This window comes from Antrostomus carolinensis, unplaced genomic scaffold (genome assembly GCF_000700745.2).
Source record: "Antrostomus carolinensis isolate BGI_N321 unplaced genomic scaffold, ASM70074v2 scaffold36210, whole genome shotgun sequence".
NCBI lineage: Eukaryota > Metazoa > Chordata > Aves > Caprimulgiformes > Caprimulgidae > Antrostomus > Antrostomus carolinensis.
In genome coordinates, this window is record NW_010288419.1 from 57,463 (window position 1) to 77,984 (window position 20,522).

The 20,522-nt window shown below is 40.4% G+C and overlaps 1 protein-coding gene across 1 annotated transcript; it reads right to left on the reverse strand.

Moving 5' to 3' along the window:
• Positions 1-737: 737 nt before the first annotated feature.
• On the reverse strand, positions 738-20,302 carry LOC104523986 (vesicular glutamate transporter 3; the record flags this gene model as incomplete). Its single annotated transcript, XM_010166731.1, has 10 exons — positions 738-1,137; positions 1,761-1,888; positions 3,268-3,378; positions 4,766-4,898; positions 8,281-8,430; positions 9,981-10,120; positions 11,033-11,119; positions 14,583-14,670; positions 15,146-15,260; positions 20,184-20,302. Coding segments are annotated over 10 exons (1,410 nt in total), but the record flags the coding sequence as incomplete, so codon positions are not given.
• Positions 20,303-20,522: the final 220 nt, after the last annotated feature.

Below are 20,522 nucleotides of genomic sequence, written 5' to 3' on the forward strand. Positions count from 1 at the left end.
TTTCCTTTCATAAGGAATAATAATATTGCATCACTAACGATGATTTCATATACAGTTTATTTCATGCCAGCACAAAATCTTTGGAGGGGGAGAAGTCTTAAAAGTATACATTTTATTGCCTTAACCAGAATCTGTGGGCTATGCATATAAAGCAGACTCTCAATCACTTTGAAGGAACTGTTGAAGCAATACTGTTCCATCTCTGCTACATGTTCCTCTTCCTGTTGTTGAGTGACCATTAATAGTTAATTACAACCTACTGTCCTAAATCTGCTCTTCCTTCTGCTCTGATCTTTTAGCATGAGCTTGCTTGGAATAAGAAGCTCAAATGCCAGCCTACAAGAATACTAAAAAGGCAAAGTAGGGCCACTCAGAGCAGACTCTCATGACACTGGAGCCACAGTAACTGCATACATCACTGTGGATCCACCATCTGATACTACCTTGTTTTTCTCTGCTCAGATAAGAAGACGAGGGTGCTCCTTGCTCCTACAGTCAGTCCTACAGCTGGGCCCAGGCAGGAGCCCTGTCAGGGCTGGTCATCTCCTAACAGGCATAGAAGCTGCTCCCAAGGGAATATGATGGCCGAGTGAGGATTTAGTATTACTTCTTCCAGTCCCATTGTCGTTAGCCCTCTTCCACACTATTAGAAGGGAACTACCACCCTTTGTATCTAGGCACATGGCCAGATGTTACACAACTGAATAAGAGAATAAATATAGACACCTGATAATTTAGGACAGCTAGGCAGAAGGGGGAATGGGAGGAGCTGCTATACAAACCTTGCAATTTCAAGTACTATGACAAATCTTGAAAATTTCCATTTTCATAATGGTAAGAAGTCTGTTCTTCTATGTCTTGAGTTACTTGCTTTCGCTTTCTCCATTCCCTTCTTTGTACTTTACTGTTTTGACTGGTAGCACCGTACATTTTCTTTGGACTTACAAAAGTTTCATTGTTCATCTCTGTTTCTTCAGCCAGTTCATCCTGATCAATTATGCCACACTTCTCTTCACTGAGGTTTTCAGGGTCAGCCCATTCCTGCATCTCCCCAGAAGCAAAGATAGCATAGAATATCACTCCACTGTAATGCACCAGGGCTGCAATCAGAAAGACGTTTTGCCATTCTTCCCGGGTCTGAAAGAATAGTGCAGGTCTCATTAAGTTTACAGTAAAAAGAAATATGACTCTCCGAATTAGACAATGAATTAGCATGTATTGAAGAATGACCATGATCACTGTTTGATTCCTGATGTTACAGACAGAACAATTTATGAGTCACTGTGAAGTTGTTTTTTATTTAAATAACAATGGTTAAAAAAATAAAACATGAGGATTTTTTTTTTTCTCACAGTGAAGTTTCTCTCTTGCATGTGAAATACTCATGGAGTTGGAAATGCAGGGTTTTCTCTAATAACTAAGTTAATCTTATTGTAGAACAGTGATTACTTAGGAACCCTACCAGGGATGCATTGTAGAAGAGTTTCCCAAGTCCTGTAAGCATTACCCAGTAGCATGGAAATATTGCAGAGTCTCAGCCTCAGGTGGTATAAAACAATATCTCTCTAAACAGATAATTAGTTTACAATAATTGAGAATCTGGACACTATGGTATTGTAAAAGGGAATGTTTAAGACAACCAGCAACAGAAAACAGATGCAGAGACTGGTGATGCAATAAAGTTCCCAGGAAGCTTTCAAATGTCTTAATTTTTGTTGCATTACCTAATCCTTTTCCTAAAAAATATGGAGAAATGTTACCTTATGTTTTGTCATTGCACCAACGATGAGTGGGCACACCATGCCCGACAGCGTGCCCACGCCATTGGAGATCCCCATAAGAATGCTGGCATAACGCGGGGCTATGTCCAAGTGATTCACATTGAATCCTACAACAAACAAGAGACAACAGTCAACTATACAGCTTTGCACTACCAGGCCAATGTGGCTTTCTAGAGCCGTTCTGGCTGAAGAAGCCTGAAGAAGGTAGAAAACACCTTACTATGCATATCAGGAAGGGTAGTATTTTCTTGGTGATAAAGGCAAAAGATATGTTGCAACTCTCTATTCTTTTTCAAAACCTCTTTTTTTCCCACCTTTGGGTATTACATTGTGTAGAAAACATAGTTTGTTTTGGCCTTGTTCAAAGTATCGTGCATCCCATCTTCTCATACTGAAACAATGCACTTCACAATTCTTTTTAATTAAGGAACAAATGCCTCATGTTAGTTAAATGTCTGATCTGTTTTTATTTAGGTAGTAGTGGTTTTTAATACATGCTTTCTGGTACTTTAAGTAGCAGTTTAATAACATCATAAAAAAAAAAGAATATAAATCAGTAGGAAAAATAATTACCCTTCCTGTAGCTTATCTTCTGGATACATATTTTATTAAGAAATAAAAAAAAGTAGTAAAAATCAGCTCAGATAATTATCATGCTTTAGGTAATAGAAATTAGTCATATGAGCTATGGATGATCACAAGAAAGATTGGTGAATTCCAAATCAATGGGATTAAACACAGTAAAAAGTTGACACCTGGGAAAATCCTAACAATAAAAATTGGTTGATAGAAATGGCCTGCTATGCAAGTACCTCATAACTTAGTAGCAAAACTATTTTCCATCTGCAAAATCCTGAAACAACTGAAGACCAGCAGTTATTTGCTGGTCAATTTTGTTCAAGAGATTAATCTTCTTGTCAGCCTGCTAGCTGATGGCCTTCCATCTTCATAACAAAAGGGGTTTTTTTAATAATGATGATACTGGTGGAGCTGCAAAAGTCAGACTGGTGAGACCCATTAGTGTTAGAGCTGTTCTGGAGAAGGGCTGGTTATAGGACACAACAGAGAGAGGACTGACCTAGAAAGCAGAAACTGGCAGCTATGGCTGGGAGTAGGGCTGCAACTGATAGCCTTTGAGCAACTATTAATTTCAGAGTAATTCTCTCTCTCTCCTTTTAGGGATAATGTTTATGCAAGAAGAAAGGTGTCTGACACTGTAAAAGTATATTGGAAAATAACAGCAAAAAGCTGATGTATACTGGAATCAATAAAGAGCTGGTTCTTTCACAGCTTTATGTCCTATGTGCAACACATTTCATAGATACTGAAGTAAATTTTATCTGATATGGGAAGAAAGAGGAAATACCTCATAAGCAGCCACATTAAGAGCAAATAGAGTAATAGAAATGATGACAGCAACAATAGTGAGGCTAATAACATCACTTTTATCACTAATAATAAAACCATTAATAAGATAAATTCTTACCTGAAATTGCAAAGCCACTGAAGCCTACTGCTAACACCAGAAAGGAAATAGCCACACCTTTTGTATGAGAATAACCAACCACCAAAAGCAAGGTTGCTTCCATCCCAAAGCCTTCAAATGAAACACATGGGAATAAATTACATTTAAATAACCATTAGTTACAGAGATACTGATAAGGCCTAGCCAGAATAGCAACTTAAAATGAGACAAAATTCTTTCATATCTTATAGCTATTCTTGAACTTTCTTGGAAGCTTTGTAGATTCGTGGAAATATCTGAATATCTGTTGTGTGAGAATATACTCTTTTCTTCTCTTTGCTGTGTAAATGCCCCAAGCAATTGGTGAAGTTAACTCCCTGAGCAGTTCAGAGAAACAATGAGAAAGTGACTCTTTGCAAAGCCCTAGAAAATTCACAAACACACAAACATGATAGGAAAAGGAGAAAAACACTTCTTGCCTTTAATTACTCATGGTTGTAGTGGTGTGAGATGTTCTTGGTAAATGGAACAAAAGAGCATGAGAGACACATAGAAGTGCGTTATCAACACTATAGGACATCCCTGAGCATCACAGGGATCTTCCAGTCTCTGCCATTACTACAACTTATTATTTTCTAATATGTAACATCAAAATCCTTCTGTGGTTTTTTGTTTGTTTTGGTTGTTTTGGGGGGTTTTTTTGGTTGATTTTTTTTTTTTTTTTTTTTTTTTGGGGGTTTTTTTTTTTTTTTTTTTTTTTTTTTTTTTTTTTTTTTTTGTAATGACACTGAAAATAAGCCCTGAAAATGCAATGACTTTGGGAATCCTTTGTGAAGATGCATAACCAAGCTTCGTGGTATCTCTGACTGGAAAGATCTCTATTTCAGGCAGTCCATGCCATCAATAAATAATGTAATCCAGGAACTGGCAGAGGAGGATGACTCCACAGGATATCTGACTTGAAATTTTTTCCCTAATTTAGTATCATCCCTACATGTACATGTCAGTGATTTTTCTGTTCAGTGACTGAACTGGAAACAAATTATTTTGTGCTGAGTAAAAATGAGTCTGTCCATCCCTTGCCTTTTTTTTACACAACCCTTCCATCCTAAACTTGCCAGTGGGTTCTGCTGGAAGCAGCACATAGGAACAAGGCCAGTTATTGCAAGGCTGCATCCACTGGGAAAGGGTCTCTCCAGCATCATGGTATTTGGTTAGCTTTGTCTGCATGAGTTTGCAGGATGAGGCCTATTTGGTCATACTACTCTTTTGGGTCAGTCCCTATTGCCTTTTTAATTATTAACCAGGCTTCTTGCTTTTTAAAACCATGCTTATATGACTAAGGATTTATACCATGAGGACATCAAACATCAGCTCTCCATTAAATGCTTCAAATTAACCAGCTGCAAATGCAATCTAGAGTAATTTGTCTCCTGTTACAATTAAACATGGACCAAACTATATTTGCATCAACCGCAGCACAAAATTAAAATATCATATTTTCAGAATCCAACAGTACCTCCACAATTCATGACCTTCCTTACAGTGGTAGTGGTTAAAATCTTCCTGCTCCGTAAGAAGTCAGCTAGCTGCCCTCCAATGGGTACGATGATTGTCATGACCATGTGAGGAACTGCCGACAAAAGGCCAACCTGCAATTAGACAAATGAGGGCTCACTGCTCTTATCCTCCCTCAGGATTTAGGGGGAAGAGAACAGGAACCATAACTTTTCTTCAGCTCTTTCTTTTTCCTTATCAGATGCTTTTTTATCCTGGAACCTTGTGTGGGAGGATTGCAGACAGGTCCTATAGGACCTGCAACCAAGACCTACGTGACTTTAAGCTACCTTTGTCGCATATTTATGAATTTCTAAGAGCTTGAGAGTCTCCAGCATACTCTCATTCAGGTAGTAGCAGCTTTTCTCCCAGACCTTCCCAGTAATAGCAGTATGTGAGCCGCAGCATGGCCAGAAGCTACTCACCTCAGCCCTGGTCCACAATCTCTGCCAGGGCTTGGGAGGTGAGTCTTGGCAGGATACTGTACCTGGAAAGTGGAGCCTACAGAATGCTCCCTGTGGTACTAGATGCTGTCCAGTCACTTTCCCTGACAGACAGGGTCAGAAATGGGGCTGTTTGTTCACTGCTGGGGTCACACAGTGCTCTGTCCAAAGGGGCAGTTCAGTAACTTGCCCCTGTCAGGAAGCTGGACTTGTGCAGAGCACCCTTTGGCTGCCCAGCACCTAGGGAACTAGTGAAGTGGGAAGTGCCTGGGCAACTTCCTCCATTTTTTGGGCTGTAAGGTGGTGTTTCTTCTTCCTTCCTTCCTTCCTTCCTTCCTTCCTTCCTTCCTTCCTTCCTTCCTTCCTTCCTTCTCTCCTTCCTTCTCTGAAGGAGAGAAGGGCTGTTAGGATTTTTCCCTCCCTCTATTTCTTTCCTGACAGTAGGAAAAGCTCTATGTATTTGTACATATTGAAGAGGCACAGGGAAGAGATCCAAGCCATAATAAAAAGGAAAAAGAGACCTCTATCTTAAAAGTCTGAAGCTGATGCTCTAATGGTGTTTTTCCTCTTTCTAATGACCAGCAAAGGATCACAAGAAAACAGCTCTAATTTAGCTGGTTAGAGTAGATGCCCAAAGTTGGGTGATGAAAGGAGTATCTCCTTACAGCCCAGGAGGAGAGGCCAGAGCACAAGTGAGAGACCTACCTACAATATCGCTGCTCTTCCATGGTTTAATTAAAGAGTTGCATAGAAGATTCTTAATATTAACTTCCATTGTAGACATCACAAACCCCTGTCATGTGTCCTGATATTAGTGTTCCTTCTTGGTTTTCAACTGCTTTTATATATTTTTATTATTCTTGTTCTTAAGGAGCTCCTCTCTGAATAACAAATCTATCCCTGTTACCTGCCACTGTGTAAAGGAAGGAAACACCTGCACATTGTCTATGGACTGAAGAATGTGCAGCATAAAACTTGACATTATGACATAATTTTACAAATTATTAACTAAGCATATGTTTAAAGTCATGCATGTAATTTTACTTTCATGGGTTTAGAACCTATAAATTGATGCTCATGTTCTTTTCGTTTTCACAGAATCACAGAATGGTTGAGGTTGGAAGCCTCAGATGAAGAAGTCATCCTCTTCAATCTCCCTGCTCAAGCAGGACGACCTAAAGCAGGTTGCTCAGGAACACATCCAGACAGCTTCTGAATGTCTCCAAGGATGGAGATTCCACAACCACTCTGGGCTACCTGTGTCAGTGTTCAGTCACCCTCACGGTAAAAATGTGTTTTCTTGTGTTCAGAGGGAACCTCCAGCACTTCAGTTTGTGCCCACTGCCTCTTGACCTGTGACTGGGTACCAATGAAAAGAGCCTGGCTTTGTCTTCTTTATACCCTTCCTCCACATATTTGTACACATTGATGAGGTCCCCACTGAACCTTCACTTCTCCAGGCTAAACTATCCCAGCTATTTCAGCCTTTGCTCATAGGAGAGATGCTCCAGTTCCTTAATCATTTTTGAGGCCCTTCATTGAACTCTCTCCAGTATATTCACGTCTTTCTTGTACTGGGAAGCCCAGAATCAGACACAGTACTTCATGTGTAGCACCACCAGTGCAGTGTAGAGGAGAAAGATCACCTCCCTCTACCTGCTGGCTTGTTCTTCCCCACGTGCAGGTCTTTGCACTTCCCCTTGTGAGGCTTCATGATGGTTCTGTCAGCTTTAGAGTTTCTCCAGCCTGTCAAGGTTCCTCAGAATGGCAGTACAACCCTCTAGTGTATCAGCCATTCCTCCCAGTTTTGTGTCATCTGCAGACTTGCTGAGTGTACACTCTGCCCCATCATCCATATCATTAATGAAGATGTCAAACAGGATCAGAACCAGTCTGACCCCTGGGGTACACCAGTAGCTACTGATCTGCAACTAGACTTGGTACTACCAATCACCACCCTCAGGGCCCGGCCATTCAGCCTGTTGTCAATCCACCTCAGTACTTGTTCAACCAGCTCATACATCAATATCTTGTCTATGAGGATCCCAGTCATTTAATCATAGAAGTTTATCAAGTTGGTCAAGCATGACTTTCCCTTGGTGAATTTTCTGCCAAAGGGTTATTACGTTTCCTGTTAGCTCTGGTACTTATCCCAGATATGCAAAAAGAGTATTTTGCGGAGTTGCAGTGATCAGCATGTCATCTTCTGGAAGCTTTTATTTGAAGCAGTAATTTAGTGAGAAATTTGAGGTTATTCTCTAGGATGTGCAACCTCCTTACATTGAAACTCAGTTTTACGTTACTTTTTAATTAGTGAGGTATACAGAGGTGCAACTCTAGCATTAAAGAAAGGCAGTTCAGAATAAGCAATTCTAATTTGTTTAATACCCCTGTTCTTCACCTCCATGCTGTACTTTGCCATTCAGAGTGTAATTGCTACCATGCCAGCATTGCAGAACCTGGGCACACCTGGGCTCCCAGACCACACAGATAATGATGTTGTTTGTTATCAGTTTGCAGGATTACATTTGCTTGAAAAAAATTTACAACATAGCAAGTAGGTTTTTTAAAGGAATGTTGGGAAAACTTTTCTGGAACAATTATTCTCTGAAGAGGGACTGTAACAATATGGACTTTAATAAAGTGGCAGTGTCAGAGAATATAAATCTATACAAATTTTGGCCCCTCATTGTCATTGAAAAGTAATGAAAAAAAATAAGGGGAAAAAAATTACCTGGCAAATAATGCTAAATGGCCAGCACTGAACAAAATGTGCATTTTTTATTTACTTTGTGGTTTTTATGATATATAGAGGTTTTTAATAAATTCTTTCCCAAAACAACTTCTCAATTCTTTAATTTTTCTAATAATTTGATGCTAGAAAGCTTTTATTTCTATCATATCACCAGAAGTATGTCATCCCAACTACTGGGAATAATCTACTGTAATAATTCCAGGGGGATCTGGGGCACCTCAAGTACTTTGCAACTCCTCGGGTGAGATCTGAAGGTCACTGCTTCATCTCAGACATTACCTTGCTGATTGCAAATCCAAAGACTTCTTCAAAGTAAGCAGGCTGACTTATAAGGAGCAAATAGAAGGTCCAGCTTCTGCAAAAGTTTGCCACAATGATTGCGTAAACTGGCATTGAAGTGAAAAATCTCTTCCAAGGAGTACTAAATTTCTAGGAAAAATCCAGAATTGAGTAGTCAGAGGCAGAATAAAGAACCATTATCTTTTAGTAGCAAGACTATCCAGTACATTGCATCCAATTTACACTGTAAATCACTTACAATGCAAGTGAAAAGTATCTCCTGGGTTAGTGGCAAAAAACAGGTAGAGAAACTTTCTTAGAATAGTTAGAATTTTTAAGATGACTACTATACTACTATTGCCTTGCTTACTGAAATTACACAAGGTCTTCTGGAATCCTGCTATTGGGGTAACAAGATCAATAACAGAATCAAAATAAATAAAAAAATCTTGTGCCATTCCCCACTCTTTGGCATGATGCAGTTTGAGACATTCCACTGAAAGGATTGTGAAAAAGGGGTTATCCAAGCTAAGAAACATGCAGTAGTGCAGCAATAAGCAGCTACCTGCTTCAACCTAATTCACAGCAAAAAAAAAGGCTGTGGTAGAGGATTTAGTTTCCATAATTCGCTTTTGGCATTTCCAGTTTCTATTTGTGCTCCAATACTCCATATAGCAGGAACAAAAAGCACTTCAGAGCCCAATTCACTTACAACAGAATTTAAATCAGAAGCTGAAATATGTAACTATGGCAAGATACAGTGACATTTTCATTTTTTAAAAAAAGGTAGTTTTATTCTATAGGCAACCTTATGCCTGCAGTTATGCATGAACTGTGTTGGTGGCACTAGTGTCCTCTGCAGTAAAACCACTCTACAGCAAGGGAATACCATGACCTGGAACAAGTATGTGTAGCTCCAGCCAAGACCTGAGTGACTTCAGCCAAATTTCAGGAGTATGCCCAAAAGGCGAGTCTTGTACTTTACACTCTCAGCAAGGCTATTGCCCAAAACATGTAGAGGAAAGAGTCTGGAGTTGTTTTGTTCCAGAATGTTTAAGAGTAAAAGCCAAGAAGGGATAGTTTATAAAGAAAAAGCTTTGGTTTTTACCACTAGGAAACATAAGTTACCTAAGGGAATGGAGAGAGGTTTGATGGGAAAATAGGTTTTAGCTTTACATTTCCAGGATCTTCCAGGATCCTCTCAGAGAGAGGGTGAGAAGTCTTAAAACAAGGAGCTGAGCTGCTGTGAGAGTGAGCAGGGCAGAAACCCTGTCCTTAAGTTTTCAGAATTGCAATCATCCTTAATAAGAGCTCAAAAGGCAGCGGGATAATTTAACATCTGCAGCCATTTTCTTATTTAAATATTTCCATTAATATTTTTTAGAACAAGCATGATAGTTACTCAAGAGCAGAAGACCAGCGTGTGGTTTCCCCTCTGTCCCCACTCCCTTCCCTCCCTAGATTAGAGAGGCCTTATAAGCCAAGAGCCAAAACAGCACTACGTGTTTTGACTGTTACTGAACTCATCCTGTCAAGCTGCAGGAGCCTGATCCTGTAATTTTCATAAAAGGAAAAACCCCTAAACATCAACAGAAAATAGTTCTGCTGCTCTTTATGCAGCTAATAGTGTCCATCCAGTCATATGCTCATCTTGTGCAAAGTGCTCACAAATTATAACCAGAAAAGACTTTTTTACTTACACTTGCACTAGCTAGGCTGGCTCCTTCTCCAATACTTGTTTCTATATATACTCGTTCTTCATTGGTTATTGTTGGATGTGCAGCAGGGCTCTCATAAGCATGAAGCAGCCAGAACATGTACCAAACAATCCCAAACATTCCTGCATAGGCATTAAAAGAAAAGCTTGGTTTTAAAAGCCAATAATGCCACACTTCAGTATCTGTAGGTCTTTAAGTTTGTTTCGAGAGCCAGTTAAACCAAATCTGCATAAAAAATATGCCCAGGGAAGTAAGAAAATATTATAACTAACTCTGTGTATATTGTGTGCCTGCTTGCAAAGCATTTGAACGTCTTGTTGCTTGTATTACATCATATGTGTGGGGCAGAGAAAAGACAGAAGTAAAGCTTTTTGCAAGGCCTGGGAAAAAAGCAGACCAGTCATAACATGGTCACAATCTGCATAAAGGAACTTCACAATCAGATTGTGGTGGCAGATCATATGGTATGTTCCGTGTCTCCAGAGAAAACCCATCTTAACTGGGTTGCTGATGTGGAAGGCTGGGGTTGAGCCAGCTCTGCCACTTACAGCGAGGGGAAGCGCGAGGCACAACAGATCAGCCATGAGGCTGTACCCATGTTATGGGAGCAGTTTGTAAATGTGGCACTGCATCACCGAGGGTGGGCAGCATGGGGCAGATGTCTCAGGTCAGAAGGTTTCAGAGGCATTCAGCTCCCCATCAGCAGCATATGCTGTAATATTCACTGTCAGCACGCGCTCCGGACACATATCACATAAGTGTTTGTGCTACAGACCAACATTTGCAACTGCATCCAACCTTGTCACTGTGTGACCACGTGTAGCCTGGTCATTACAATTTTAAAACATTTTACAACAGATGGTTACAAAATACATTTTTTCAGAAGCTGCAATAAGTAGGGAATAACTTCGAATAACAATTTGCAACATCTTTATTGCCCAAAACAACTTTCATCCATACTTGTTACACAGATTTAACAAAACCGCTGGCACTACCAGTATAGTCGCAGAGATCCTTTATGTTAAGCAACTCACCATAAATATAAAAGACTGATGACCATCCTATATACTGTACCAGCACACCTGCCAGCGGCATGGCGACCACTGCACCTGCATAAGACCCTGAGAAGAAAAAGGATTAATAAAACATGTCAGCTATGATAGGCACACTCAGCCTTCAGTGCAGATGATCCAGGAAGGCATTCATGGGGCAGAACTGGTGGCATGCCTCTGGCTGATTGGCACCATGATTTCTTGTGAACATGGGGATAGGGGATGGCAACTGTAAAATTTTTCTTGGAGTGGTGGGAAGGACTGGCATTTGCAGGCATGGAATCACCAGTCTCATTTTGCAGTTAAAAGGATTGTGCTCTGTAGATAAATGGAATTTGCAAATCCAAGACTGATGGCAAATGACAGGGCAGTCATAAGCTGTATTCATGCACTTAAGTGGGGAATCCCACCTAAGCACGTGGAGTATGAGGTGAGCACTGGAGAAGCTAATGGCCCAAGTTTCAGAAACCTTCTTAGTGTCCAGAAATCCTGATGGTTGCAGATATGCTGGGAGGCTGTCATCATGGCTCTAACCCCATGACCCCACAAGCCCTGATAGCAGATGAGGTGTTCAGACCAACCCTGAGTCTGTTTAACCATGTTTAATTCATATCAGTGGCATGAACAAACAGCTGGAATAGATAGGCAAAAGCTGACAGGTAAAAAAAGGATAAAAAAGTAGTCTGTGCCAAGGCTTCTGATTGGGAAATTTATAATACTGGTAAAACATATTTCCAAGTGTCTTGTAGAAAGAGATGAGTATTTAAGTGCTTCAAAAGGAATTTCCATTAAGACCCTAGGGAGAATTAATGCAATCGGGACATTTGGTTTCGGTGCAAGATGGTGTCAGTGGCTTCACATGTGAGAAGAGTTGCCTTGAATTATTCTAGGAAATGAGACACTTGTGTTTTTGAGAGTATTACACGCTTTGTTAATGAGTACTTGTTAATGCTCTACTCATTAGCAAATACTTCTCTGCAAAGGTTCACAGTAACCATTCCCCCTCGTTTCTGTCGTTCATTTTTCCTACAGCAATAGCAAAACCCTAGGTAAGAATATAGCCAGAGAAACCAGCACACTGGTTAACATGGGGTTTCTTAATTTTTCCACTGTTCCTGTGCACATTTCAAGTGCAAGAATCAGTGATCTGTAGCCACTAAAATGGGTGCTGAGGTTAGGATGGATCTTTCTCTACCCAGTGCTAGGATTTCAAGCAGAGAGCATCGAGGGTGGAGAGCTGCTTAATCTTCAAAGTCCTACTATTTCTGATTTTTCTTCAGGACCATTAGACATCCACTCACTGTTCCAACTTCCCAGTTATAAATGGGAAGGGACATACCAAACACAGATGACGAGGGTGTTTTAGAGGATGGGAAATGACAGAGTGAAGTAATGGCCAAAGCCTTTCCTTTTGCTCCCAACACAGTGCATCTGAAATTCCAGCAAAAACATTTCTGTCCTGTACTCTGCATATTTGGACTTTTTAGGATAAAAAGGCAGAGGGAGTACATTTGGATTATGTCCTATCTTCCTTACATTTAACCATCCACCCAAATCCAGACTGGAGCTAGTAAGGGAATACTAACATTCAACATTTCCCCTGGAATTACCACCTAATTGAAGATTGTAGGGTTACCAAAAGAAGAGGAAGACCTTAAGTAGGAGAGTGTATGAGGAGGGGGCAGCTCAAACTAGACCTGGGAAAAGGACAGACAGATATGACACTCACATCATCTTTTCTGGAAAGAGACTGTGCACAGAAGCACAGAATGACCCATGGCAAAAACTGCTACCTGGTGGGTGGAATTAAAGGTAGAAAAGTCTTTTTAATTTTTTTTTCTTTTCATTACTGTGGCTGTAAGCAAAAAAATGATGTGTTCCTTGAAGAACAAGGTGTAAAACCTCAGTATTTTTTCTGTTCCCTGCTTCATAACAAGGTTTAAGGCTCTTGCCAGAGGCTAGAAAAAATCCAAAGGGAATGAGAGAGTTTGATTTATCCCATCTTTCCACTGGCTTCCTCTCCCCAAAGTCTTCTGAAATTTCCCACAAGCCATCTTCCAGAAGACCATCTGTCAGCTTTGGAAAGGAACCCAGAGAAGAGAGCAAAGTATAAGCCTGATCATAATTCAAAACAGAGTGAAGCAGAACAGCCAGCAGCAAGAAGTTACATCACCTCTACTGCAATATACTGAGCAGCCAGGCTAAAGTACTCAAGCCCTTTTAAGATATCTTTTTAAGTGCATGCTTGCTTAAGAGAATCAAAACTATTCAATATATCCATCAATGACCTGGATGAGGGAACAGAGTGCACTGTCAGCAAGTTTGCTGATGGTACAAAGCTGGGAGGAGTGGCTGACATGCCAGAAGGCTGTGCTGCCATCCAGCGAGACCTGGACAGGCTGGAGAGCTGGGCAGGGAAAAACTTAATGAAATATAATAAGGGCAAGTGTAGAGTCTTGCATCTGGGCAGGAACAACCCCAGGCTCCAGTATAGGTTGGGGACAGACCTTTTGGAGGGCAGTGTAGAGGAAATGTACCTGGGGGTCCTGGTGGACAGCAGGATGGCCATGGGCCAGCACTGTGCCCTTGTGGCCAGGAAGGCCAATGGCATCCTGGGGTGCATTAGAAGGGGTGTGGTTAGTAGGTGGAGAGAGGTTCTCCTCCCCCTCTACTCTGCCCTCGTGAGGCCACATCTGTAATAATTTGTCCAGTTCTGGGCCCCTCAGTTCAAGAAGGACAGGGAACTGCTGGAGAAAGTCCGACACAGAGCCACAAAGATGATGAAGGGAGTGGAGCATCTCCCTTATGAGGAAAGGCTGAGGGAGCTGGGTCTCTTTAGCTTGGAAAAGAGGAGACTGAGGGGTGACCTCATTAATGTTTGTAAATATGTAAAGGGTGAATGTCAGGAAGGTGGAGCCAGGCTCTTCTCAGTGATGTCCAACAGTAGGACAAGGGGCAGTGGGTGCAAGCTGGAGCATAGGACATTCCATGTAAACAAAAGGAAAAGATTTTTCACTGTGAGAGTGACAGGACACTAGAACAGACTGCCCAGAGAGGTTGTGGAGTCTCTTTGGAGACATTCAAAACCCTCCTGGACGCGTTCCTGTGTGACCTACTGTAGGTGATCCTGCTCTGGCAGGGAGATTGGACTAGATGATCTTTCGAGGTCCCTTCCAATCCCTAACATGCTGTGATTCTGTGTGAATCAATTAAATATGTATAATAAATGAAATCCATAAGGATTGAGCAAGTGAAGTAAAAAAAGAAGGGTGATTACTCTCTTGTGACACCTCTAGACCCATTTTAGTTTACTACAAGAGCCATTCTGAGGGTTGGCTTTAAATAATAATATGGTGACATATTAGACAAAAAGACTCTCAGATTCCTGAGCTCAGAGTCCAAGCTGAATGGGTACATGGGCAGGTACAGCAAAGGGCAGAGGGTCTGCATTTCTCTTTTAAATAATTAAATTAATATAATATGTCTAATAAGAATATGTACTTATGTAAACCATAGAAGTCTACCAACTTACCACAGAACGATGTGGTGGCCAACCTGCTTCTTTCCAGCGGTGGAGCCCACTTACTCCACATCCCATGGCAGGCTGGGTAGGTGACACCCTGGCAGACATTTCACACATCATATGATTTACTTCCACTGCATTTGTACTTCAAGCAGTTGCTGATATGGTCCAACCTGTCTAGCTCTTTCTCACCATGGAATGATGTAGGAAGGGTTAGGTAAGCCTGAAAGAGCTCTGTTGTTTGGGTATTAAGAAGTTAAACTAGTTTGGATAAACATTTAAATGGTAATGTGTTCTGAGGCAAAAGTGCTGGGTAGTACATGCAGTGGATGGCAGAAGGAAACTAAAATAGCTCAAACTGCAGCACTGGAAACCTAAACTTTTTGTATTCTTTTAAGTAAACTTAAAAATATAAACCGGTATGATTTTTTAAAAAAAATAATCTAAAAATTAGTAACAAGTAAAACTGCAGACAGATTAGAAAACCTGACCAAAAGATCTTACAAATTTTTAGAACCAAATCTCCAAAAACAAATCATGTATGAAAGGACCAAAATGGTGAGTGCTCCTACCTCCACCAGACCTTGCAGGATCCTCACAAACATCACACAGCCATAGTGCACTCTTGCTGCAGAAGGGATGAACATGTTCAGTGTAGATGTTAGAAAGATAGCTGCTCCAAATACCCTATGGAAAAAGGTAACATGAAAGGGAATATAATTATTGCCTACTTTTTAGAAGCCACTCTGTTCTTGAGTACAGTCATAGAGGCAATCTCACGTACCATCATCTCACCAACCCAAATAGTTGTAAAGTCCCCTTATTGGCAAAGGGGAAAAATCTCCATATGGTCAATAAATTTTCTTCTCTGGATGGAACAGAAGTTTTATACATACTTTAACAAAGATACTGGATTTTCCTTTGTATCAGAGGAATAGATATGGGTGTTGGTACTGGAGGCTAAGCTGTTTATATGAGTCCTGACCCAAGAGAATCATTCCTATACTGGGAAATACATAAATTCTGTTATATCAATAGGTTTTAACTTAAATCAGGTAAAGTGTGGTTTAAGTGCTTCTCTGAACATGGGAGTGTGCTGGTTAGTTCCACTTGCTGCTGTTAGAATGTATAACAGTGCTGCTTAAGATCAAGTCCTTTCCAACACCACTTGTCTAAATAACAGCTACAAATATCCTTTGTGACTGTGACATAGAAGGCTCATTTCTACAAGACAGCTTCTGTGTAAAACATGATATAAACATTTTGTTACCCTGTTTGGGAAGAGCACTTGCTGCAGCTCGGCACAAGTCAGTAGAGGCTCTAAATGCCCCTGGGGCCCAGTGCCTTTGCAGCCTCTCAAATGTTAGCAGTCCTTAGAGAAACAGGCAGCAGCAACCTCTGTGTAGTAGTAATGGGTCCAAGCAGCATCCCTGAAAGTCCAAGCCACTCAGAAGCCCTAGGGCAGGACTCAAAGCCGTGTCTGCCTCACTCACCACAGTCTGTGGGAGCTTTTTCCAGCACAGACACAGGCTTTATTATGTTTAACTGAAGAGTGGTGCACACTTACCACCCTGCATCAATAGTAAACAACAGTGACACTAAAGAGGAAAAATGGCTGGGCTACAGGACAAACAATTCAGTATGGCATGGACTGCAGGTTTGCCAGGCACTGATGGTGCAGTGCAAGGCAAAAGCAATCCTGGGTGTCCAGCTCATGACAGGACATCTAGGGAGAACAATTAGAAACTGGGGCTGCTGCACCACGAAAAACATAACTGGAAACCAAGAAAGAGACCGGGAGCAACCAGCTGGAACAACCACTGAAATTACTACCGTTAGACGGAATGAGCTGTACTCAATTGATTAGATTTCATATATCTCCACATCTGGCTGACTGAAGCCTCTGGTTTCCTTTCTGTGCAATGAATGGGCTTCAAAAGCTACATCATGCACTCTCTGACTATCAAGAGTTCATTACTCCAGCATCTGTGAAAGCTGATACACATGAGGATCCCCTCTAAGATCCTATTACAGCACTGAAAAATATCAGAACTGTCAGCAGGAGCTCTCCACAACTGCCAAGCACCATTTAAATTTAATGGATTACTACCAGTTCTTAGTAGTATACTGTCTTCTTTGTGTTGTCTGCAATTCAAAGTAACCATGTCTGTCTCCCTGCAGACTGCTTTTGTGTGGGAGATCTTTTGTTCTGCAGATAGAAAGTTGCAGCGGTTTGTACACCACAGTGCTTAGGAGATGGGAGGTCAGCCCAAAGCTGCCCTGTCTTGCTCCCAGACTCAAGGTGACACCCTGAGAATAAACCAGCCTCTTCCGTTCAAGGCCCTCAACTCCTAGCTACACTGACATCAGCTAGCAGCATGCTGCTGTTTGAGGACCATAATTTGTGTTCCTTTTTCAAACTACTCAAATTCAGTGACATTTAGCAAGCTTTGAATTGTCTTGTTATGTGTGTGGCATTAGGCTTCCTTCTGATATATGAATGCTATTAGACAGATATTTGATCAGAAATCATATGATTTGGAAAACTGCAGTATTTCTATCCCTTTTGGTTTTTCTGCAGAAGACATACACAGATAGCTGTCTGTCATGCTCCACTTCAAAATATTTATAAACATTTAAAATATTTTGCTGCTATTCTTTTCTTCTTTTTTTTAAAAAAAAATAAGGATTTCAATTGTTTACATTTCAGTCTCTTTCTGAAAACTTGTTCACAGGACATGTATGCCACATCATTTTTTTTAATCTGGTCTTATTATTCACAGTAGAATTAATGGTAATATTATAGCCTGAAGAATCTACAGACAGAGATCAACTCAGTCTTATCTAAGTTCTCTACACCTATTGACAAAAACAACAGTCCGTGCCTAGATAGTTTATAATCTGAATGACAAGAAAGCACTCAACAGATGAACAGAAAAGCAAAGAGGGTAGGTAGACTGGCAGAGAGAAGTGACAAAGGAATGTATTTATATAGAAAGTGGTCTGAAAATCTGAACTAGAATACAAAGCCTATGATCATATCTTGACATTTAGGATACTGCTTTCAAAGCCAAGTAAACATTTAACTGAGAAGAAAGTATTGCTTAGCTCTCTATTATGATCAGAGAAGAAAAGAGTTTTGCGCCTTGCTTCCTTGCCACTAATAGAAATATTAGGTCTGCTATCAGAACATTATTGACAGTACCAGCGAACTACAGCAAATTAGGTAAACTAATAAGTGCATGAAAGAATAAGACCTAAGAAAAAGAATGTGTTTAATTATCCAAACAGCTAGCTCTGAAGACTGTTTCAAATCTCTACTACTTCGTTTAGTGCCAACTCTTAACATGGCTAGGTTGTAAATGCATCATTTATACTGAGTTAGAACCAGTCACTCTTCTGCTACTACTTAAAAGGGTGAGAAGTGTTTCCACAAAGAGCCAACATTTTTCCAGCAGTTCACTGCCGTTTATCACAAAGACATTGGTCCCACCACAATTAAAAATATCCCAGTTCTGTTAAATCCATTCATCTGTTCTCTCCTCACTGCCATGATCCCCAGCCAGCTGCCACTTTGGGATCAAAACAGATTTCTTCAGTGGTGGACTGCTCTGCACAGCAGGATGCTGTTACTGAAAACCAGTATCAGGAGATGCCTTATGTCTCGTATCCTTGTCACCATCAAACAATGATGAAATTATGTTTAGATGCATGACTGAGGATAAGTAGCAAGTTAAAGGGACATTGTCATGAAATGGTTCATGAACTTTTTGGTGGAATGCAGACCTACACAAATTTAGATCAACATATAAAGCAAATTACAAGGTTTTAGGTGGTGCAAAACCATAAAGGACTTGATATTTTCAGCTGTTCTGACATCCAGTTGAACCCCTCATTATTACAGATAACTATTTGCATTAGAGAAGTGCCTGGGGTAGGGGCGTCCATGACCTGTGAATCCTAGTATTGCAAACAGAAATTATCTTTGAGCTCAGCTTTTGGGATATTGTTGTTCCTTAGAAAACTCTACTCCTAAACCCAGTTTTGATAGTCAAATACATGATGGGATGTTGTAGTATAGCTTTAGATTGATTCTGAAACTCTCAGGGGGAGAGAAATACAGCTTTCTGTGCATATGCACAACATGTACCTAAGGAGGTAGTCCACTGACAGAATACATTGTGTTTCATTGTAAACATGGTTGAATTTACTGTTTGCAAGAAAATTAAGGAGACAAATGCCAAACTAATAATAAGATGACTTATTCAGCCAACAGTGTGCACATCTGTGTTCTGGGGCCCTTCTGCTGCAAAAGCTGGTGTCAAGATTAGAAAGACTGGGGAAATGATTAAGCTTAGCTAATTTGTTTGGTTTATTTGGCAGATGGAAAAATATTCTGCTTAGGCAATTTTGTACAGTAGAGAAATGAATAACTGAGGATGTTAGTAGTGTTGAAGAAGCAATGCAAACTGATCTCTGAGTAGCTTTTGGTTATGGACAGAGGGAAGTTGGGACTGAACTTCTGGGCAATTCTATGGGATGACTCTGTCCTGGAGTAATTTCAATAAGGGTATATGGATGGGAAGAACTCCCAGGCAGTCTTGTAACCCCAATAGCTCTTTGCAGAATGCAGAGAACAAAGTACTTTGATCTGCAGCAAAACAATATGTAACTAGTCTTAAAACCTTTTCTAATTCTGAAAGTGTAGATAAGTCATGTCTTGTTTGCAGGGAATGAGTACCAACCATCTTTTTTATCTGTACATCCCAAACACCCTGAACATGCACATCTCATGAGCTCATTCACAACCAGCTGTCTTCAGATAATCTCCTTTCTATTGTGATCATATTGCAAGTTTTGAAGACTTTTTGAAGTAAAGCCCAAAACTAAAGTAAGTTTTGGCAAAATTAGCTATTTTTCTTGCTTTCATTTTCACAAGCAGTTGAATTTAAAAAAAAAAACAACCAAAAAAAAAAACCGCCCCACAAACAAAAACCCAACAGACCACAAACACAGTGAGCATAGAAGAAATCTGTATAGATGCTCAGAGTTAGCCAAATGAAAATCATGAAGCTCTAGTAGAAGTTCAAGACAATCCTAATTACAGAGGTCAGTACTGTATCCAGCCATGGCAAGGCTACCCACGTGCATGAGGATGAGATTTGTGTCTTCAGAACATAGAGTTTTTTAATGCCTATATGCCCAGCTTCAGTCCACAGAAAATTTTTAAAGGAAAAAAGTAAAATTTTGTTGGAAATTGTTTGTTTAGTATTAAGTTGAGTTAAAAAGCACTGCGGCAATTTCTGAAAGACAACGGCTACAGTCATTGTCTGAAGTATTAAGTGTGATTTTCCTAACACTCTCCAGAAAGCAGTATTGTTTAGAGAAGAAGAAATACGTAAATATTTGAGATGAACAAGCTAAATCAGGAGAATGGTCAATAGATCAAGCGTGGAAATCTAGCCCCATTTTTGGTTATAGACATAAATACTGCCCATTCAGTTTCAGATGTGTGTTCCTGAAACATATCAATTCACTATATTGCTAATCGTCAGTGTAAAACAGTCATCAGGCTGTAAAGCTTAATTCTTTTTATTATTATTTTCTTACCTGTTGGCAGCCAATTTGTTTGAGATGAACCCTCCTGGAATTTGTGTCACAATGTAACCCCAGAAAAAAGAGCCATGAATGAGTCCCACTGTCTCTGGATCCCAGTTGAACTGGGCTTTCTGTGAAGGAAACAAAAAGTGCAGTAAGATGAAGCATAGTCTCTGTAAGATAACCACTATTTCCAAGTCACACAGAAGTCACTCATCCTCCAAATCAAGGCAGTCTCTTTCCACTGGTGTTGCTGAGCTTGAATCTCCTGAATTAGGGCAAAAGGATGTAAAATTCCCATGTGAGATTACTGCTTTTGCTCTTAGCTTTCAGTTGAGTGGGTAGGAGGGG